Consider the following 24513-nt stretch of genomic DNA (forward strand, 5'->3'; position numbering starts at 1 on the left):
TGGAGGATAACTATTGAAATCTAAAGATATACTATGTGTAGGCATCCTCTTTTCTTTTTGAATATTGGTATTGTTCATCAACTGCATTAGTTTGTTATTTAATGTGATATGTTTCTTATCAATTATGTTGGATAATTTTACTCCGCAATGTATTTGATAAGATACGTGTTCTAAGGGTGGCAATTGAGGTGGTGATGATATACTTGGCAAGTACAGTATGTGAGAATGAAGACTGAGAAATGTGTGTCCATTTTTGCACAAAGAATCAGTACACCTCTTCTTGTGACCAAAGTTCATGTGTTTGTAGCTTTTTATTCCTTCAGTGCATTAAGAACGCTATTTCAGTTGTTCCTTGTAAATTTGTTTGGAAGTTTTGTATATTTAAAACTTTTATTTTATTTAAAGTATGCACCCAATCTATACACATCACTTGACAAGTGAAAATGTATATAATTTTAATATCTAAATGTTTCACCTTACTGGAAGACTCCTTCAGCTGAAGTGTCTTATTAAAAATAATAACTTTAAAGTAAAATCACATTGAAATCACATCAAATTTAAATTTGTCAATTGTTAAAGTTTTGTATATATTTATATATATCTTAATCATCTTAGTAGATTGTATATTTCTCCAATAAGTTGTTTTTGTTCTATATTGCCTTCTTTATCAAAAAACATAAATAACACTTATGTTTGCAGTATAAAAGCCTCTCACTCACAAAACATGGGAGGGTAATAATCTTTCTATATGGAATACGTTTTTAAAAACTTTAATGAAGATTTAAAAAATCAAAGGAATGATGTATATCGGTTTGAAGGAAATATATGGGTGACTGAAGTGCCTTGAAAATCAGTGTAATAATGAAACCATATCTCAGAAGAGCAAAGTTTGAAATGGAGGTAATTAAGTGTTTTATTTTAATTTTAATGATGTAAATGATGTAAATTATAACCATGCTGAAAAGTCAGACATTCCCCGTATGCTCTGAAAAACTGATTTACCATATTGGGGCTAACCTTAAGAATGGAACCTCAGTTGAATATTCAGACATTGACTCATGTAAGATACTTGTATGTTATTCTTTGATTTAATACAAGAATAATATGTTTCTTTTGTTTCTGAAGGAATTGTAAAGTATATAAAATACTTCCTATAAAATATTTAAAATACTTTCTATAAAATGTTTAAAATAATTCCTAGCCTGTAACATTACATTATTAAAGCTTTTAATGTTTCTCAATGATTTTATTGTACCACCAGCAGCATCATCATCATCATCATCATCATCAGCATCAGCATCATCAAGAGTAATTAAAAAATGTGCACAATATTAGAACTTGAATAGGGATTCAAAATGTGCACATGAACCCATATATCAATGCCATCAGTGCGAGAAAATGTGTAAAAAGGGGATACATTTGAAGAAACATATATGTTCCTCATGAATGAAAAGGTAAACACAAATGTAAGGAATGCTACAGATTATTTGCAAGGCATCAGGATTTGTGGGACCTCATTAAAACAAAGTGTGGTGAGAAAGTGTACCAGACACTAGCTAGGATGGGGAAGGAAATGACCATGTTCTGAATTAGGTTATAGCCCCAGCATTTGCCTGGTGTGAAAATGGGAAGTAATCAATAACCATCTTCAGGGCTGCCCATGGTGGGATTTGAACCCATTATCCTCCAATTGCAGAGCTGAATATCTGTTTTATTTTGTAGCATTAAAGTGTTTTTGGTGCAACGCATCCCCGAGATGACAAGGAAATGACATTATGCTCAACAAACACCATAGAGCTATGTTAACAACAAGGAGGGAAGCACAAATAAGAAATATACAACACACAGACGCTCAGATATATTAACTTACCCAACCACAAGTGGAAGCAAAGAAATCTGCACTGAAAACCCACCCCATTTAAAAGAAACTATGTGACCTAGATCCCTGGGAAATACTGAGCAGGGCATCAAAGGTGAACACCAATATTCTTTAAAATAACTTATAATTAAATTTAGTAACTGAAATACACCCAAAATAACAAAATCATAAAATCAATAAATTTGTAAATAAATGAAAACTTGAAATTATAAGTAAACAGATCACTATTAACATAATAAAATCTTTGCATAATTAATAAATAAATCAATTATATTAAAATACTACCATATTAAAATAAATCCCTCACTTTAATACTAACAAAAGAGTTAAGGTGCTGTTTTTAACATTAATTCAAATTTAGTAAAATCAAATATGGGAAGAATAGTTAGGCTAAAATTAATAAGAGAGATTTTATGACCATCCTCAGTGAAGGTATTACAAAGCGGAGAAACGTTCAGAGGCATAGCTCAATAATCGTCACATGAAGTAAAACTTAAGGACCTTTTTCAACACAAGTTATTAACACATAATAGGGCAAAAATTTAAAATAATGCAGATAATTCAAGTAAATTACGAATACAATAACACGGATTAGTAAATCAACACAATTAAATTCACATGCAATAATTTAGAATTCAAGGCAGGTCCGGTAATCCAAGGCATCAACACACACAGAGCCAAACACGATCTTAGGTCAAGATCCAAAACAAAAACAACATTAGTTACGTCATGCCAGAACCAAAGAATGCCTATGACAAGAACAATAACACAGATACATAATTGAGGAAAAACAGAGATAAGATAATGCAACAATGCAAAGTTAAGATAAAGATAACCATATTATCAGATTTTTACCTATTTTTTCCTGATTTTGTGACAGTGACAATGATGTTATCTGCTGTAAACATTTTTATTAAAACCAGAGGACCAAAGTTTCCAGTCGGATTCTGCAGTACAATAAATAATTTAGGGTACAAAGAACCATCCATACTGATTTTTGGCATTATGGTGTATGAATGTACGAGTGAACTAACCTATTGGGGTATCATGTGTGCGTTTCTTGCCTACAAAGGGTAGAGTCTTTTTTGATCGCATTTTGCACACAAACACGCTCGGATCAGGGTTATAAATTTAGAACAGGGTGTAATAGAAAAATTGCTTTCGAGTCCTCTCTTCTTCTGCAACCTTACTTTTTTCCAGCCTGAATATGTGAATGGGGTACAAATTTGAGAATTTTCCTACTCCCAATTCTATGTTGTTTCTTGAAATGACTGATCCAGGCATGAGAGGGGAAGAAATTACTTTTTTCGATAGATAGTTGATGTACAATTTCCAAAGCCCATAGTCTTAAATTTTCATCGCTTACATTTCAACTTCACCTTCTTGCCTCCTGGAAACGGGAATAGTTTCGCATACATATTTTTTTATGTTCAACTAGACTTGCCGATGTTCCCGTATTTTGACACGGCTTCTTTCACAAATAAAGATATTAGCCTGATTTCACTAAACTAAAGTATTTACGGATGTGTGAAAGTGATAACTGCTTTTTACTACCTTTGTTAAGCCTGAATTTAACAGCCTTCCTTTTGCACTATGTACTAATGTTTTCTGACACACCTTTTACAGGACTAGAGACATAACCAGAACTGGACAATTTGCATTGTGACAGACTCTTAGAATCACTAGATTCTGGGAGCCATATTCTAGTTTAAAACTCAGACCCATAAGCTTACTTACAATAGGCAGAATGTTTTGATGAGCGGAATCACTTGAATCATTTTCACTATTTCCACTGTACACATCAAGAGAAAACTCCTCAGTATGTTGCACTCCTCTACAATTATTTTCCATGATCAATCAGATATTATGCTTTTCCTTTTCTTTCCAGCCAATTTCTCTGGAAAACAAAAAGCCCTTTTTGTGAAAATAACTCATTACAAACACCACTACATTATTAGGATTTAAAACATTACCCTCTGAGGAGCTCATTTCACTGTCTTGCTTTCTTCAAAACAACCATCAAGACTGTTATGTTATTGCTGTATGCAGTGAAACGCCCGACAGCTGACTAGTGCATGTGGCTTTGCTTATTCCTGGCTTTGAGTACCTGAGACGTCAGGGTTGTCTCCTCCAGCCAACATGAACATGTATGATAATTGCGCTAACTTCCATTAATCTATATGCGAGATTTGCCATGATTTCAGAGACATGTAGTTATATCTGGAGGCTGATTTTCTGCACGTTGTCCTCTTATAGTACAACGATTATGCTAAAACTTTTCAGGATAGGTTTTGACCTCTCTTACTTAATACTACCCTTCTAAGCAAGAGACAAGTTGCACTGTATTAAGGGTGTTGCACAGGAAGATAGCATATGCCATTCAACAGGCCAATTAAGAATGCATGTTAAGTGCAAGTACACAGCAAGTAAGAAAATTCATGAGCTGCGGACTCGACTGCTGGAAACTCTGATGGCAGCAGCAGTGGTGGAACCAAGTGAATTAGCCATGCAGATAGGGTTGCACAGCTGTGAGCTTGCTTTTGGGAGGTAATGAGTTCGAAGCCCACTATTGGCAGCCCTGCAGATGGTTTTCCCATCATTTCCCATTTCCGTATGGTGTATGCACACTTTCTTGAAGGACGTTGAACGATGATGCAGGTAAATCAAAAGAACTGAAAAAAAATAAGAAAATTATGACTAAGAATTATAATGAGATTAAACAGGTATCTTTTATAAATTTCTTAGACATTGGTGAAAATCAATTTTTTGGTATAAAATCAAATTTGATCATTTTTATGAAGCTTATTTTTGCAGAATCTAGGGTCTGAATACTCACTAATTATGGTTCAATCTTTGAAACTGGCTTTTAGTATGGTAAGTGGTGCATATTGGAAATATTTGACCTTTCAGCATGATGATAACTTTTGTCATTTGTGAGGACTAAGGCCCGGATATTTAGGTGGCATAAATATTCACTTTAGGTTTCTTGTATTCTTAAAATAGGTTATTTTAGGTTTTACCTCCAGAGTCAATTCAGTCAGCAATAATTTTCTGTTTTTGTATTTCTGAAAAGTTTATTTATGTACTTATTTCACAAAAGTTTACATTGTCACATTCATACTCATAAAAACACATGGAGAATACACTTTACTTTTTTCTTTGTATATTATTTTTTGGCAATGCACTAAATAACAACGTACATACCCAAATTGTCTCAGCATAAATGATTTCCTGTTGTCACGTAACGCATACTTACATGACGAAAAACTTCTTGCAACGGAACGTGACATCATTCAAGCATAGTACATAGATGCTAATGCAGCAGGTTGTAGGGATAATTTTCCTGAATACTTTTCTCGCAGTAATACTGAATTGATGACTTTCATATCTTCAAAACCAGGATTGCGTTAAAGAACCTTCTGCAGCTTCGAAGAACATACCATTCACAATGGCCCAGGTATTTCTCTTCTGGAAACATTGCCAGTGATATCCAGGGAATCTTTGAGTGGCAAGGTTGCACTTTCCAGTTGGAGAATAGCTTCTGGTATAAAACAAAAATTTGTCTCAATATATGTTAGGGAAGTGACAAGGGTCAGGCACTAGAGCGATTTCTTGGCCTTGGTGATGCAGGAAGCTTCTGTTTCATCCAAGTCATTGATGACATTTTTAATTCCTTCTAGGTGCTCAGCATAGTAAATAGCAGCAGACAGCTAAGTTCGCCAGCGGGTAAGTATCGGCTCAGGTGGAAGAGGTGTTGCCGGTAGTTTCTCTTTCAACAACAGTATACATGTTGGGGCTTTTAAGAAAACTTTCTTGACTGAAAAAACCACATTGTTCACGTCACTGAAGCTGCTTCTAATCTCCTCCGCAAGGCGATGCAGGCCATGGGCCAAGCACATAACGTGTAGCATGCTCGGGTAGAAGGACTATAAAACCTGCCCTGCCTTCAACATGTAGGCAGCACTGTCTGTCACTAACAAAAGCAACTTACTATCTTGATTCTCTGCTGGACACAACATGCGTAAAGCATCCCTAACTATGCAGGGTTACCTGGTTCATTTTGATCTAGCTCAGCAACTGTGTCTAGGCAGGAAATAGAGAGGATTTTATGTGACAAAGACTGTGAATTTGATGATTCTGATGCTGACCCAGATTTCGTGATGAACAGTGAACATGATTCTAGACACAGTATTGGGGAAGAAACAGATAATATCGACATTCTAAACATCCATGAAGCCACCATTTCCAACAACAGTGCTTATAATGCTCCAGGCACAAGCTGCAGGTATGTTCCAGATGAGGGTAATCCCTGTCGTTATTTTGTTGGTAAAGACAATAAGACTAAATGGAAGAAAGACAAATTCCCACAAAATATCCGCACACGAAGCCACGATTTAGTTTCCACTCATTTACCAGGACCTGTAAGGGATGCTATGAATGTGCACACTCCATTAGAATTGTGGTCATTATTTTTCAATGAACCTCTTATAGACTTGGTAGTTGGTGCAACTAATATATTTATACAATCTGTTACATCTAACTGCAAGAGTGACCCAACAATGTGCAGAGAAACTACAAACAAAGAGATCAAGGTTTATTTTGGTCTCTTATAACTTGCTGGCACATTACATGGAAGTAAAATGAATATTGAGGACTTTTGGGATACAGGCGGAACAAGAATTTAGAGCTGGTATGTCTCTGAAAAGGTTCAGGTTTCTTACATGTGTTATTCGCTTTGATGATATCCATTCACAGAATGAAAGGAAGTGTAAAGATAATTTAGCAGCACTTAGGGAGCTCTTGGACCTCTTTGTACTGAACTGTAAGAAGTATTACTCACTTTCAGAATTTGTTACTATCGATGAAATGCTAGAACCATTTCGAGGGAGGTGCCGATTTTGGATGTATATCCCCTCTAAGCCATCAAAATATGGTATAAAAGTCTTCTTGATGGCTTGTGCTAAGAGCTATTGCATTAAAAACTTAGAAGTTTATGCTGGAACTCAACCAGAAGGCCCATTTCGTGTTAGTAATAAGCCTGACGACGTTGTCTTATGACTAGTGGAACCAATAAAAGGCAGTGGTCGAAATGTAACAGTAGATAATTGGTTTACCTCTTACAGCCTTACAAAGAAACTTCTAACAGAAAACAAACTTATGCTTGTTGGTACTTTGAGGAAAAACAAGTGTGAAATACCAGGGGAATTCCTTGCAAAGAAATCAAAAGAACAATATTAAAGTATGTTTGCATTTCAGGAGGAGGTTACTATGGTGTCGTATGTGCCAAAACGTAACAAATGTGTAATTCTACTTTCCCCTATGCATCACACGGCAGAAATTGATGAAGAAAGCGGTGTCAAAAGGAAGCCAAAAGTCATCACTTGCTACAATGACACCAAGGGTGGCGTTGATGTAGTGGACGCTATGAGTGCAGAATATACAGTTGCCAGAGGAACAAGGTGCTGGCCGTTATGTTTATTCTTTGCTGTACTGAATATTGCTGCCCTAAATGCATATGTTACGCTAAAATCCAACCTTGTGGTTATGAAAAGGCGTGTGTTCCTCAAGGAGCTTGCAAATCACTTGTCGAACCGTACATGGCAGAGCGAGCACAACAAAGTTTTCTGCCTCGAGAAATTCAGGGGCAGCTATTGAAAATAGAGAATTGCCGGAGCCTGGGAAAAGAGGCATGTGTAAGGACAACAAGACAAAATACTTCTGCAAGATCTGCAAAGTTTGGGTTTGCCTGACACATGCGGAAATGTTGTGTGTAAACTGCATTAACAATTGAGGAACTTCACCCGAGTGTAATTGGTTAAAATATTGAACCTAAGCCACTTTTTTCTTAGGCATTTGGATAACAAATACGTTCATTTGCATAAAACAGTATTATCAAACTGACATATCAAGTGGACTTTATTTGTCGCATTTTTTTTATTAACATTACTTTTTCCAGCTAAAATTTTAAGCTTATCTTCCTTTTAAGTTCTTTTTATCAATAAAACAATGCAGAAATATAAAACTGAGTTAATGTTATTGAGAACATTCCATAATAATATTCAATATATTATATTGTAAAAATAAATAATTTTAAAAAGTTTTATGGACATTTAGGTTTTGGGTCTACCAGACCCAGCCCGACCTTTCTTGCTACATTTTCCACCTGACCGTTCTAGGGTTAAGGTGCAATGAAATTCATATATTCTGCTCCAGGAAGTGTGAAATGAATACATATGTTGAAATTTTTTATTTTAATAGCAAGGGAGAAAAAGGTTAAAACCTAAAAATCCAGGCCCTAGTGATGACATAAATATCTTCAGGTGAACACCCTCCATTACTTATTCAAATGAAGAATTTTACTTCCCCCCTGCCCCCCAGAAAAAAGATTACTACAGTCACTTTCAAGCCACATTGAAATATTTTTCTCACCAACTGACATACTTGTTTACAAACTGATGGATATTGAACTTTTTTTTTTTTTTAAGGCTTTCAGTGGACTTCAAAAGGTATGCATCATTTAGAAAGCCTTTTCATTATTTTATAGTAAATTATAATAATCATTTAACCCTTCTCTCACTTATCACACTAATTTCATGTATTTAATACCCCACATAGAACAGTTTTGTACATCAGCTTCTTGTTCGTGATGGACATATAGGGAACGGTTGAATGAATACTGATCTGCATTTAGGGCAGTCGCCCAGGTGGCAGATTCCCTATCTGTTGTTTTCCTAGCCTTTTCCTAAATGATTTCAAAGAAATTGGAAATTTATTGAATGTCTCCCTTGGTAAGTTATTCCAATCCCTAACTCCCCTTCCTATAAATGAATATTTGCCCCAGTTTGTCCTCTTGAATTCCAACTTTATCTTCATATTGTGATCTTTCCTACTTTTATAAACGCCACTCAAACTTATTCATCTACTAATGTCATTCCACGCAATCTCTCCGCTGACAGCTCGGAACATGCCACTTATGTCTCAAGTATTATTACAATATTATAAGTCCACCTGTTCAATACAATACAATATGATCCACTATTTCATATGGTCAAATGTTTTTTATACATAATACATAAAAGTCAAAGGTACATGTTTCACCCTCCTTAGGGGCATCATCAGCCTATATCAGCCCCTAAGGAGGGTGAAACATGTACCTTTGACTTTTATGTATTATGTATAAAAAACATTTGACCATATGAAATAGTGGATCATATTGTATTGTATTGAACAGGTGGACTTATAATATTGTAATAATACTTGAGACATACGTCAACTTCAATACGGAACCAAAATGAGAATAGTCACTTGTAACATGCCACTTAGTCGAGCAGCTCTTCTTCTTTCTCTCAATTCTTCCCAACCCAAACTTTGCAACATTTTTGTAATGCTACTCCTTTGTCGTAAATCACCCAGAACAAATCGAGCTGCTTTTCTTTGGATTTTTTCCAGTTCTTGAATCAGGTAATCCTGGTGAGGGTCCAATACACAGGAACCATACTCTAGTTGGGTTCTTACCAGAGACTTATATGCCCTCTCCTTTACATCCTTACTACAACCCCTAAACATCCTCATAACCATGTGCAGAGATCTGTACCCTTTATTTACAATCCCATTTATGTGATTACCCCCAATGAAGATCTTTCCATATATTAACACCCAGATACTTACAATGATCCCCAAAAGGAACTTTCACCCCATCAACGCAGTAATTAAAACTGAGAGGACTTTTCCTATTTGTGAAACTCACAACCTGACTTTTAACCCCGTTTATCAACCATCATACCATACCATTGCCTACTGTCCATCTCACAACATTATCGAGGTCACGTTGCAGTTGCTCACAATCTTGTAACTTATTTATTACTCTATACAGAATAACATCATCCGCAAAAAGCCTTACCTCCGATTCCACTCCTTAACATATATCATTTATATATATAAGAAAACATAAAGGTCCAATAATACTGCCTTGAGGAATTCCCCTGTTATTTATTACAGGGTCAGATAAAGCTTAACCTACTCTAATTCTCTGAGATCTATTTTCTAGAAATATAGCAACCCATTCGGTCACTCTTTTGTCTAGTCCAATTGCACTCATTTTTGCCAGTAGTTCTGTAAGCAGCTGCCAATGAGTTAATATTTTCACAGCAAAACCTACTATGCTATTAGTGTTGTTGGTGCTCTCTGCCACTCTAGTGCCACATTGTCTTCAGCTACTTAAAACATTGCTGACCGGATGCTTGAGCTTGTCACATGCCCTGTGGACCGGACATCTTTCTACTAAGCATACTAGGGTGCACTTGATTATAAAAATGTACGTAAATATTAAACCAGTCAAGATTTTATCTTTAAAGGTGGCATGAGTACTCAACCAATACCCCTAGTAGTACTTCAACATATCTAAGGTAAGCAAGCGAATGCGTGTTAATTCAACAACACATCATTAATGTTTACATCGTTGTCGTCGTCAGAGTCACTTGAATAAATAAGCACACTAGGTAAATTACGGCGTGTAGAGGCTTGAATATCACTTACACTATCACTCTCACATTCAGTTTCCACTAATTCATTATCACTATATCCATTTGAACGATCATCGGCATATAATATTCTTATCGTCGTCAGCTAACACCGTATTCCGTATTGTCATTGACTGAACCGGCAGAAAGAAAGACGACGTTTCGAAACTAAATCAAAGAATAAAAGAGGCCGTGAATAAAAGAAAAGTGGCAGATATACATCTACGACTTATTCTACTCAATGTGCAAGTTCGAAATAGTTCAATATATGGTCAAGAGATGTCACAGGAAGACCGAAAACAATGTCGTGAATAAAACCGAGATTTCTCGGGGCCTGTCACCTACCGCTGGCGAGCGTACTACGTGATTTCTCGGGGCCCGTCACCCATGTGTTAACTTCTATGTCCCACCATGATTGCCTTTGGCCCTTTTTTTGCTTTGCAGTTATAAATCACAACAATACAACTGAGTCATGCCAACTTTCATTGTAAATTGTAATCTACAAAGTGGGGCAAAATTGCTACACCATGAGTTGGATTACAATTTGGATAAAAACAATTTGTTTTACAGTTGATTACTAGAGAGCAGGTAGAGATCATACTATGAACATGAATGTTACTCTCCTCTCTGGCTGCTAGGACATCAGATTATACAGATATTGATTTCCAAAGGAAACCTGAAATATTAGTCCTGAATAAGTAAATTCATAATTCCAATATAATTGGCCTGTTATTGGATATTATAAATTTTCCAGCTAACAGTTTTTGTAAATGAGACAATATCTCTCATTGTGTGGCACTGCCGGTGCCTCCACGGTATGCACTAGCCATGTGTCTTGGTGGGTATGCTAATTACCAACTAATGAGCACAAATTGGCACACTAGTGCAAAACGCTGGCAACCAAGAATGAGTTAGCTGAAAAATGTATAATGTCCAATAATGGACCATCCAGGTGTTGATGAAAGAAAATGCAGTAATAAAATATTAAACCCACACTCAACAGAATTTTATTTTCCATTAAACTTATCACATGGCATGTATAGAATATATTAAGGCTGTGACCCTGACACTGCCCAGTTCAAAGTTTTATGAAGTGAAAATTGTTAATTTGGAACATGTTTTAATTTGTGAATATTTTCATTTGTCTTCTTCTGTGACACATGCTCAAGGCAGAAAAATCTCACCCTGAACATTTTGAAATGAAAATCAGCACAAGCTTGTGACTAACCACAACATTAAAATAATGTTCTTCCTTCTACATTACTATAAATCATATTTTTCTAAAATAAGTATGAAAAAATGGTGCTTTATTCAAGAAGACCACCAATGAAATTTTATTGTCTTGCAACAAGCATTATCTTAGTTACACACATGATAGGTTTAAAAAAGTAGTGTTTGTCTATTAAAAATTAAGTCAGTGCCATTATTTGAAATAAATAACATAAATATGAGCCACTGTTACCACTGGTAAAAGTTTTAAAAAAGTTTTCAATATCTTTAACAATTTAAATTGAAGACTAACAGGGTAGTTTATGTTGCAGTTTTTTTAAAAATTGCAGTCATAAATTATTAAAATAATCACCAAAAAATCCAAACACTAGGGCGCAACAGCCCCGAAGGGCCATGGCCTGCCATGCAACCATTGTTCAGCCCGAAGGCCTGCAGATTATGAGATGTCATATGTTCAGAAAGACAAATACTTTCGGCCATTATTCTTGGCTATCCAGACTGAGGCCACTACCTCACAGTCCGATAGCTCATCAATTATAATCATGCAGTTTGAGTGGACTTCGAACCAGCACTAAGATCCAGGTAAAAATCCCTGACCTTGATGGAAATCGAACCTGGGGACTCTGGGTAAGAGGCAGGCACTCTACTCATAATCCGCGGGGCCGGCGTTAAAATAATCACCACAGTAAAATATTTATCAAATCACTTAATACCTGGATTTGATGACTTCCAACAAATTTTGAATCAGATTTTTCATTCCAATATTTTCTGAATCCATTACACAACTCTGAAGACTAAGCAGATATTAATGGAATGCAAATATGATGAAATATTAAAATTAAAGATTTGTGCTTTATGTCCTTTCGGAACTAGTCACTTCAATCTTACTTCTAAAATTGACAGCTATTATTATGGTAGATGATCTTGTACACATGCACAGGCCTTGTTATACATTCCTGCACTCTAGGATTAAAAGGACCAACAGAAGTTAAGACTAATTTGAAAATATATTAGGAAACAAAACCAAAAATATAAATGTGATACTTACTCAGTTCTTCTATTGATGTCTTCTTCTTCTTCTTTAATAATTTCTTCTTTCATAATCTAAAGAGTAGAAATTCAGAGTTTTTTAACTGCAGCATAAACTTTTCAGTATTTTATGCACACAAGGCAGGACCATAATTCAAGGGAAAGAAATCAATTATCATGCACAAGACAGACTCATAACCACTGAATATTCAACTAGAAAAATCACTATTTACAAGCAGAAAATGAGGCTTTATAGATCAGAGAAATAATCACTGGTTTATCACCGAGGTGGCTGTGGCCATGCACGTGAGATTATTTAAAATGAAAAGTCACGTTCCTGAATATGGAATTGCAAAGAAAACTTGGAAGAAGTCTACTAGATAAAAGCAAATTGAGAGCACTCAGCAAGAGGAGTCTGTTAATGTCATCTCATAAATATGATCACAGTATATGAGGATATGAAAATTGTCTTTGCCCTTTGTTTTCATGTTGGTTCCCATTACATCTTTCTGTTGCTCACTTTTCCCATGACCAAGCTCGATAGCTGCAGTCGTTTCAGTGCGGCCAGTATCCAGTAATCGGGAGAGAGGGAGTTCCAGCCCCACTGTCGGCAGCCCTGAAGATGGCTTTCCATGGTTTCCCATTTTCACATCAGGCAAATGCCGAGGCTGTACCTTAATTAAGGCCACGGCCACTTCCTTCCAATTCCTAGGCCTTTCCTATCCCCTCATCACCATAAGACCTATCTGTGTCGGTGCAACGTAAAGCAAACAGCAAAATAAACTTTTCTCATGCTGACATGTCACTGGGGTTATCCCTTTGTGTACAGAAGGTTGCTCGGGATCTCTGGGGATAATGTTTGAAGGGTAATTAGCTTATGATAATCCATGTCTCCTCCAATGATCATGCTGATTTGGAAAGCCAGCATATCTAGCTATAGCCCGACAAGGTAATTTCTACTGCAGCAGACTTTTTCACAGAGCTAGCACGTCTATCTTATGCCACTCCTCCAGTAATGCCTGCAATTGCTGGTCTTCACACTTTTATGGTCTACCAGAGCGTGCACTGTCTTTCACATTGAAATCACCATGTTTAAATTGTCGAAACCATGTCTCTCATATTCTAGTCAATGGAGCATATTCACCATGTATGTCTACCAGCAAACTATGACTTTCCACAACATTTTTCTTTTGATTAAATAAAAAGAGCAATGCATGACGCAATGTTCTTTTTCAGGCACAAAAGTCGACATGATTACTGAACGATACAACACAGACAATAGTGTTTGGCGGACTCAACTTGTGCTTGACGGTAGGTTAAAGTCATTGCATAAAATTTCATTATAAAGCCCGTATTGTCGTACGTATACTTAAAAGGGAAGGTCAAATGTTCCACCTTTACAATACTAAATTTTATTTATTTAATTATTTAAACAACATTTAAAAATAATGGAACATGTTTCAACTATCTTGTAGACATGATCAGCCGAATTTTAAGATTAAGAACAAACGACATGTTCCGTTATTTTAAATGTTGTTTAAATAATTAAATTTAAAAATTTCAGTATTGTAAAGGTGGAACATTTCTCCATACTGTTTAAGGTTAATGTCAGATGAACAAACTGACATATGTGTCAAATTCATACGCTGCGTACTGTTCGCTGGTGCGATCTCTTAGTGAAACTGGAAAAAACTTGTACATACACCTGGTTAAACCTGTTGGCTTTTATTTTTTTTATTCAATACAGCACTGATCCTGTTCTTTGTTATCAAGGAAGCATGCTTCTTGCAAATTCCTTGCAAAGGGCTGTTATGTAGGCCTCCTGCACCATTGGAGCTAATGTCAGGAAACTCTACACACACACCTTCTCAGTACTGTCGCAAGTCATCACTCCCCATTTTTGCATGCTCATGTTGATAACAGTGCCACCAGCGACTTTCAACCTCACCGCCAGAGATCCTGAATGAATTTCTATAAGCTCTGTCATGTTCAATCTATATATGACTTGATTCGTCACCTGTTGGTTATTTTCCATTACTTTTGAAAATAAAATACCATGTGAGTTGACTGTGCAGTTAGAGGCGCAGAGCTGTGAGCTTGCATTTGGAAGATAGTGGGTTCAAACTCCATTATCAGCAGTCCTGAAGATGGTTTTCCATGTTTTGCCATTTTTACACCAGGCAAATGCTAGGGCTAAACCTTAATCAAGCCTACGGTTGCTTCATTCCCAATCCTAGCCCCTTTCTATCCCATCACCGCCATAAGACCTATTTGAGTCAGTGCAATATAAAGTAGATTGTAAACAAGCAAACTTTTTATAATACTGTTTATTATGAACAGAATTCAAATAGAACTGAAATCTTTAAATAAAAACCTTGTTTGTTTAATGACCATGAGAAATCCAAATTGTTTGTCATGAACACCAAGTTGCCTATGGTGAAAGCACTACCAAAGATTCACAAGTCCAAAGTCCCCATAAGGCCCGCTATTAATTTCAGAAATAGTCCGACATACAAAATATCTCAGTACATTCATGGTTTTCTCAAAACACATTATTTTTTTGAGGCTATTAGGTCAGTTAAAAATTTCTTAGAACTTTGTAATAGAATTGAAGACTTTAATTTACCAAAACATTACACCATTCACTCTTCTGATATTGTTAATATGTACATGAACGTACCTATTAACAAAACCATTAAATTAGTAAAAACTAATTTTCCAAATTCAATAAATTGAGTGTAGGTAAGATAGATGAGTTTATCAAGATCCTCAGTTTCACATTAAATTATAATTTCTTCACTTTTAATAATACTGTATACCAACAGAAGAGTCTTCTTATGGGGTCACCGGCCTCAGGAATACTCACGGATATTTACGTTGATTTTCTTGAACACACTCATATCATTGGCAAGATTAACGTTATCAAACACTGGACACGCTATATCAATGACACTTTTATTATCCTAAATTTTCATACTTCAGATAGCAATACAGTACTTGAATTACCTAATAGCTTTGACCCTTACATAAAGTTCATGACAGAGTCTGAAAACTATAACTCGCTCAATTTTTTTGACTTAACTATTGCTCACAATCGTAATAAAACCCTTTCCTTTGATATTTACAGAAGGCCCACTCACACAATTAACACAATTCACCAGACTTCTCTACATCCTGGGTTGCACAAGAAGGCAGCTTTTAATAGCATGATTTTCAGAGCACTAACTGTTCCTTTATCTTGTAAGAACTTTAAGAAAAAAATCAACACAGTTTATACAATAGCTGAATGTAATGGTTTCAATAAAACCTTCATGAACAAAAATCTTAATAAATTTAGAAGTAAATCCAAGACCACCTTGGAAAAAGAACCTCCCTTTAAAGAGAAATTATCACATTTACCTTCAATAATAAAAACATATCCAATTTCTAATTAAGAAAAAGCATAAGTTAAAAATAGATTTAACACCACTCATACCATTGCTAAAATAGTTTACAATTTCCACACTGTCAATGACAACAACAAATTTACAAACTCTCGGGCATACAATTTAAGTGCCAGTCTTGTTTTTCAACATACATAGGTCAAACAGGCTGTAGTTTCAACATAAGATTCACCGAACATCTTAACTCCTTGAAGTATAACTGCTCCTCAGCCATGAGCGATCAATGAAAGGAACTAAATCATAAATACACAACAAGTGACCAGGATTTAAGGTTCTTACATTATGAACAGAAGGGGTCTCTTACTCAATATACTTGAGAATATTTATATTGATACTGACCAATACAACAATTCCTCACACAACCTAAATCAAATCAACGAGAAGAAAACTGTTTTACTAGAAACCTTTGTCCTGCTCATCTGTCAACAATTTCGAATAAAAACGAGTTTCACCATCGACATTCCAGAACTACACTCGCCCTTTCCTCAATATCCACCTCCTGTACCTTCCCCTGCCTCCTTCAGGTTCCCCCACGCAATTACATCAGCTCCGACCGGCTGTCAGCTACACACATGCTTAGTATCAATAGCAACATGAAACCGACAAAGTCGTACCATTTGAGATGACAGCCTTTTAACGAGTAAGTTGATTGAGCCTTTCCTTTTCATGCAATATATTTTTGTTTTTTTGCTTCATTCATTTCTTTTTTTTTTCCCCATTGCATATGATGCCTACTCATTGTTCTCCATTACTGACAGTCTCAATATGCCCTGCAACAGTGTTCCACTTTCAAATTGGATTAGCAAATTTTATGTCAACCAAACAAGTTTTTATACGAGGGGATTTTCTACCTCAACATGTTTCTAATGTCAATCATGACCATTGTATTTTAATTCCACACACTTTATCCGTTTTTTTATTTATTTGCATAAATGTAATATTTGAGCTTCTACTGAGGATGGCCTTTAGACAGGCTGAATCATGTACAGATATTGTCTCATCTAATATAGATGGGTTTTTTGTACTGAAAAGGAGGATTATATCTTTTTTAATTTGTAAAGTGTCTGTAACTTTTTGTTAAATAATGTTCCAGTGATTTCATATGCTTATAAAGAAGCTTTATTATCATTTTTATTATCATTGTATTGTCTTGTTAATTGTTTATGGGTTGTTTAATAAGCATTTAATGAGTTGGTTAGTTTACCGGTAACTTTCCATCACATCATTTTACAATGATGTCATTGCCTTGCTGCAGATATTAATCCTCTCCTGCCCATAGCGTAGTAAATTTTTCCTTGTAATTCAAGTCGCATTCATAAGCCACGTATCAGCGGATAGGCAAATATAGCTGACCATTACTAGAATGGGCACTACCTAGAGACCATAGACATTGGTTGCCTTTTTAAAACGTGTGCAGGCTTAATATGAAATTCAGAAGACAGTCACAGATGTAAACAAACATGCCTGTGGTTAATTCACATTTAAATATTTTATGAGATAATGAGATTCAACATTTGGTAAATGATAATTCTGACTGTGAATGTGTTAGTAGTGGCTTGCGTGCAAATAATGAATTGATAACATTATGGGAAATGACATCTTAGAAATATGTGATGACATAGGTTTAGGCCTGAATTTCAGTGGACAGATAAACTCCCATTTGTCAAACCTGTGGATTGTTGACTTTCATTTGCTGAAATATTTATATTTCTGGCATTATTACTTTTTGCACAACGAAATTTTTTAATGTTTATTTTTAATGTGTTCTATTAATGTCTGCATTTTGAGGGGATTTTCTACCTCAGCTTTTTTTAAAATATGTCAATCATGAACATTGTATCTTAATTCCCCATACTTTACCATTGTTTTTATTTATTTGCATAAATGTAATATTTGATGGCCTTTAGACAGGCTGAAACATGCATAGATATTTTCCCATCTAATATACATGGTTTTTGTATTGTAAAGGAGGATAACATGTATTTAAATACGGGCAAGAGATGGTTAACTTGTACTTTTATTCTTCTTATTATTATTATCATTATCATAATAATAATTATAGTTTTTATTAAAATTCTGGAAATTAAAAAGAGGATCCATGGACAGCTCACATATCTTTTCTGAATAAATAAATAAATAAGTTCAGTTCCCATAATGAAACTAACACTATGCAATGTCTCTCAGCCAATTATGAAGAAAAGATGGAGAATTTCCACAGATTTGAGGCCAGCTTGCCACCAGAATAATTTGTGTGTACCCTTGCAAATTGTTAATGCAGGCCAGATACCAGTATATTTTGAAGTTTATGGCATGACTAGCTGTTTGATAATTTTATTATTTATTGTAATGGAGTATTTATGTTATCCAACATAAATATTTAACAAAGCTGTAAAAAATCAAAAAAATTAAAAATGTATCTTACTACAACTAGGGTGCATAAATTACTTGCATATACACATGGTATGATTCCTTTGATATTGTGTATAAGTAGTTCAGTCTATTAAAACAAAAGTCTCTCAAAGAAATAATTGGGCCGATGACCTTCGATGTTAGGCCCCTTAAAACAACAAGCAAGCAAGTAAGCAGCAAGAAATAATTACCCGAGTTTCACTTTCACAGATTGAATTCCTGCTTCCTTCGTTAACAATTAATTCAGCATCAGTTGAATGCTCTGTTTCAGCCTTGACACTCGTGGCATTATCAGCAAGAAAATGATCTTCTGACTCCTGAAAATAAAGGAGAAATTATTACACATAGTTTGGCTAATAATATTCTCATCATTGTTATAATAGATTCCTGGCTTTGTTGGCAGCGGAAACATAAGTCACGTTGTTTCGGTATTCCACTCCCATATGGTAGATAGCGTTCATTTCTAGTGATGTCCAGTAGTGGCTGCTCTATACCACAGATAATGGCTTCTTTCATGTGAATATGCTTGCTGCAAAGGGATCCTTTAATTTTTTCAAAGAGAAGTTAATTGCACATCATGCCAAGGAATAGAGGTACATTTGGTAGCCCTGGTCCCTGAATCCATGTATTGCACAATGTTGTGGTATGAAGGTAAAGTTCATTGTGGGATGACATCCGTATGTTTATAATGCATCATCCTGTAGCTTACAAGGTAGACGATTGATGCATCCCATTAATGTTATTCCTTGGAACATTACTTTGGCTTACACTAAGAACAAAATGAAGGCACTAACAATCCTCCACCATTCTTCAAGGGAATGCATGGTGTTCCAGTGCTAACACCACCATGGAGCACCTGCATGACTGGAAATGGATGATACTAGAGTGTCCACCATATTTACTCGATACAAGTCTGTGTGATTACTGGCACAGAATATGTCTGTAGTTTCATACCAGTACTGGGTTCCTCTTTCAATTCATTATTAATGGTGAAAACCTTTCTTAGCCAACCCATATTATGAAATACATAAAATTAAGCAATATCCTCAATTGTGCCAAAATTTTACTTCTGCTTCACTTTCAACAGATATCAAGACTCCTCTATCTGGGTAAACTGGGTTCCTGCAGTACCCACAATAATGATGTCGCTATTTGCTTGCTGCTGACCATAATTTCTGTCTTCCATTGTATTTACTTCAGCTCCACAGTACAAATAATGCTTATGAAGAAATGGGAAGAATAACATGGCTTGTGGTGTTAATTATGGGCTTTTGGGCTTATGCTATGTCAAGAAAACAAAGTGGAACTCTTTACGTTTCAGAGAGATCTTTGCTCCATGTCCTCAGAAGAAAATCTTGACTTCACGAGGAAGACTACATTAATGAGCATTTGAATTTCAGAATGCATTACCGTTGGAGCTGTAGCTCATTTGTTACTAGGTGGCTCGCTGTATGCTGGACCAGTGCTCCAAGTGTGAGCTGACGACAACATTAAGCTCCAATTAAGATGTTCTATAACACTGTGTGTTTGTGAGAAGTAACATAGAGGACACCAGATGAACCCAGGGCAAATATGGTAGAAGAAATAAATACATAGCAATAAAATGAAATGCAACAAAAGGCACCAGGATAGAGTAGAACAGAGCTGAAGAATGGAAAGAAAGTACATGGAGAAAACCAGAGGATGAATAATGATGTGAGATGGTTGGGAGAGGGCATAACCTGTGTGTCCACACGTGTGAAGGTATGATACTTAACATATAACAGCTTGGAATGAACCATCTGGTGATGCTGAATGTATGAATTTGGAAAACACCAAAGTGAAATAACAATATAGAAAGGACGGGAGGAGAATTACCTATGTAAATCCTTAATAGCTGGCAACCACGTATTACTTAATTGTTAGCCAGTGTCCCTGTCGAAATTGTGAGGATTTTTACATATTTCCACTGCTTCCCATATAATCCTAGACCCGTAGTGTTTAGTGTCGGTAAGAGCTCGAACATCTTGGAACATGACATCATAACCCCACGATAGGGCGTGCTCAGTTACTGCTGACTTGTCTGGCTGGTTGAGACGGGTATTTCTTTGGTGTTCCTTGATACAAGTCCTAATGGACCAACTTGTTTGGCCAATGTATACCTTGCTGCAAGTACAGGAAATTTTGTACACTCCAGTGTGTAATAGTGGGAACAATTCATCCTTATTCTACCTTAACTCTGAGCAATTTTAGTGGCAGTGCCAAACACGGTTTTTATATTGTTCTTGTGGAGGACCTTGGCAATTTGGTCTGTGACTTGTCTGGGCATATGATGGTCATAATTGTTTTATGCAGAGTTTACATATGGACAGTAGAGTGGAGAATACAGCAGGAAGAAAGAATATTTTCTTTCTTTGCAGTACTAATTCCAAGACAGGGCAACAACTAAGAAATTGTCTTGTGTACTATCAATTAGTGATGGGACATTCAATTCATTTTACTGAATCGATTCATTTGATTCCATTCACATTACTGAATCGATACAGTGATCTGATTCACGGCACATTAGTCACCGCACCTACTGCATCTGTGTGGTATGTGCTGGTAAGACAGCAGCAACAGCATTCATTGCTCGCAGCTGCCATCTGGTCTTCATACTGCGAACTCCTTTCTTACAAAAAAATGCTATTCACTCTAATACATCAAAGGTTTCCAGTGACGCAGGGTGGAAAAGGTTAGGATTAGGAAGGTAGCAGCCATGGCCTGAATTAAGGTACAGTCCCAGCATTTCCTGATGTGAAAATGGGGAAACTACGGAAAACCATCTTAATGGCTGCTGACGGTGGGATTCGAACCCACCATCCCCCAAATGCAAGCGCATAGCTGCGCGATACTAACCACATGACAACTCGCTCAGTCGTTTTTGAAAATATGTATTTTTCTATCAGCTGAGGATTTTTTTAAATCTTCATATTTTGTATAGGCTACCTGAGATGTACAGTAGCCCGCTGGTTTTCTGATTCAACATACCGTTGGTTAAGTTATTGTGTCTGTCCACATATGATTGAAGTCTTGTGCAACGATGTGACATATGAACTGAGAGAATACTGAGCCATTCTTTTGAGTGCTCATGAACATGACTCATAGGGCAGGCTAGAGTCGAGTTTAATTGTTAAATGTCAACTAAGTTATAATACAACGATTCATTAAACTAATAAATAGTATAACCTAATAGCCTACTTACTTACTAGCTACTTCATAATTTATGTTTTGGCTACCTTTTTAACATTGCAAAAAAAATCCATCTATTATTTAAACCTCCTGTAAGAAGAGGACAGTGAATGCAAATGGGTATTATTTTCAAATGAGCTGAGCTCGAGAGTCCATTATAGCATACAATTCTTTCATTGTGTATCTTGTGTCTCACTGAGCCATGCTCGTTCACGATTCTTTCGGTATGCCATGGCTCACTGTATGTCTCACTGCAGCAAAAGCTCGGCTCTCAGCCAGTGTCCAGTGAGCTGATAAGGAGCTGTGTGTATCTTGTGTCTCACTGAGCCGCGCTCGTTCACGATTCTTTCAATGTGCCATGATTCACTGTCTCGCTGCAACAGAAGCACGGCTTCCCACCAATGTCCAGTGAGTGCGCCAATCAGCACTGTCCGCTGGGAGTAAGCTGAATCATATGCCGTGAGCTCGCCGTTCCTGTGAATCAATTCACTCGGACACTTGAATGAATCGATACACTGCTTCGAATCATGCATTCAGTAGCCAACACTACTATCAATGCAGGACCATGTCTTGCACTCAGGAGAAAGCAACAGCACTTGCAGTCAAGGACTATCAACATCACTCTTAGAGCCGATTGCAGAAACGGTGTTTAGATGATGTCTATGGTTAAACAATGCTTAAGTATGGTTGCTGCATTGCAGAGACGTTATTTACCACTTAGACACTGTCTAAAACCAATGTTCAACCGTTCATGTTTAAACACTGCCAAGAGCACTGTTTAACCTCAAATGTGAGGAGTGAATCACAATCAGAGGTTATGTACCATAAAACATGTAATTTGCATTATCAATTCATTTGACATGTACAGGGAGATAGTAAAATAAGGTTTGGTTTTTTTTTTAAAAATTCTTGAGACTGACAAAAGGGCAATCTGATAACTGTCAACTTGAATACAATTCTTGGCAACCTATATATTTTATTATATACATGAGGTAATTTCCATGGAATTACAGGTCACTTCGAATATCAGAATTACATGTCCCGAACGTCAGAGGGCTGTCACATACATCAACTGGGAGAGATTCACTTATATTTACAACCAAGTAAACACACATAATAGTGAAAACTAAAAAGTAGGTTGTATGTGGTTTATATATATATATATATATATAATCATACAAATTTTTGGCAACTATCAGACAGGAAATGGCAACTGGTGGTGATTAGTGTTTAAAGAGGAGGACTAGGGAAGAAGAGCCGTGGCCATAATAACAGTCCTGGTATTTGCCTGGTGTAAAACTAGGGAAGCTAAGGAAAACAATCTTCAGGGCTGCCGATGATGCGTTTCAAATCTACAATCTCCAGAATGCAAGCTACATCTATACAGCCCATACAAACACACTTGGTTACATATTACTATTGCTTCATCTTCCTTCATCGAGGCTACCATATTTATGAGTAGATTACACTCACTGTAACAACACTATAATCAAAGCTACACTTCCCCGTACGGTGGCGTGTTGCTTTGGTGTTGATAATATTATGAGATTTAATTTCCATCGAAAGCGATATTCTTATCTGTGGGTAAGTCATGCTCATGCTTAGCCATATTTGAATAATGTGTAGGAAGACAAACAGCTGACTGGTGTTCAGCGGGCACACCGACGAATTTCATTGGTTGCAACAAGCAAAGAGTTGCATGAAAGATACTTCTATCTCAATTTTCAAACCCATATTGAAACTTTAAACAAAATCTTGTTAAACATCAGCTGAACATTGTTTACGCAATGGAAGATCGTACTCGACTTAGACACTGTTTAGGTAGACGCTGTCTAAGGCTTAAAACTAGTCATTGTCTCTGCAATTGGCCCTTATTGTCCTGTCCTTATGTGAACATACTTGGGACAAAAGTAAATAAACGTGGGATCAAAAGCACACATAATTTTTTTTTACAATCTGCTTTATGTTGCACTGACGCAGATATGTTTTATGACCTAGGAGTGGGAAGTGGCCATAACCTTAATTAAGGTACAGCCTGGTATGAAAATGGGTAACCATGGAAAACAATCTTCAGGGCTGTCGACAGTGGAGTTGGAATCCACTATCTCCCGGATGCAACCTCACAGTTGTGCGCCTCTAACCGCATGGCCAACTTGGTCAGTAAGCACACATATTTGAAAAATGCTAACATAATGTGATTCTGACTTATATTAGTTTACAGAGAGCAAAAATCATTTTCATCTTCTTATTCTCTTCTATTTTTCTAATTCCTTTAATAATAAGACAGTCAATCCTAATAAAGACCTGCAAGCCATCCATTTCTGTATCGACAGTTTATTCTTCTACCACATGTAACAGTTCTTCATATACGATTTGTAATAATTTTCTTAAGTTTCCTTGCAGGGCACAGTCTTGTGGAACCAACTTGATGATGAACTAACACTGTCTTGTCACACACAACTTCGCTGTTCACAAAACAGAGGACAATATATTGCATGCAAATGAATATTCTGTGCGTATTTTTTCCAGAATTTGGCAAAGAAAACCTAGGGTGCGCATATTATTTAAAATAAGGTTGGCACTTCTTCTCCTGAAACAATAACTCCTTTATATGAGTATTTTTTTTTTTTTGCTAGGGGCTTTACGTCGCACCGACACAGATAGGTCTTATGGCGACGATGAGATAGGAAAGGCCTAGGAGTTGGAAGGAAGCGGCCATGGCCTTAATTAAGGTACAGCCCCAGCATTTGCCTGGTGTGAAAATGGGAAACCACGGAAAACCATTTTCAGGGCT

The 24513-nt window shown here is 36.4% G+C and overlaps 1 protein-coding gene across 1 annotated transcript in view; it reads right to left on the bottom strand.

Moving 5' to 3' along the window:
* Positions 1–2037: 2037 nt before the first annotated feature.
* Positions 2038–24513, bottom strand: part of LOC136885348 (uncharacterized) — a 39617-nt gene continuing 17141 nt past the window's right edge. The window contains exons 3-5 of the mRNA XM_067157861.2: positions 18701–18826; positions 12677–12732; positions 2038–4551 (exon numbers count right to left, since the gene is read on the bottom strand). Coding sequence (XP_067013962.2) covers positions 4476–4551; positions 12677–12732; positions 18701–18826 — 258 coding nt within the window. The 3' untranslated portion in view covers positions 2038–4475. The remainder of the gene's footprint in view (positions 4552–12676; positions 12733–18700; positions 18827–24513) is intronic.

This window comes from Anabrus simplex, chromosome 14, assembly GCF_040414725.1.
Source record: "Anabrus simplex isolate iqAnaSimp1 chromosome 14, ASM4041472v1, whole genome shotgun sequence".
Lineage (NCBI taxonomy): Eukaryota > Metazoa > Arthropoda > Insecta > Orthoptera > Tettigoniidae > Anabrus > Anabrus simplex.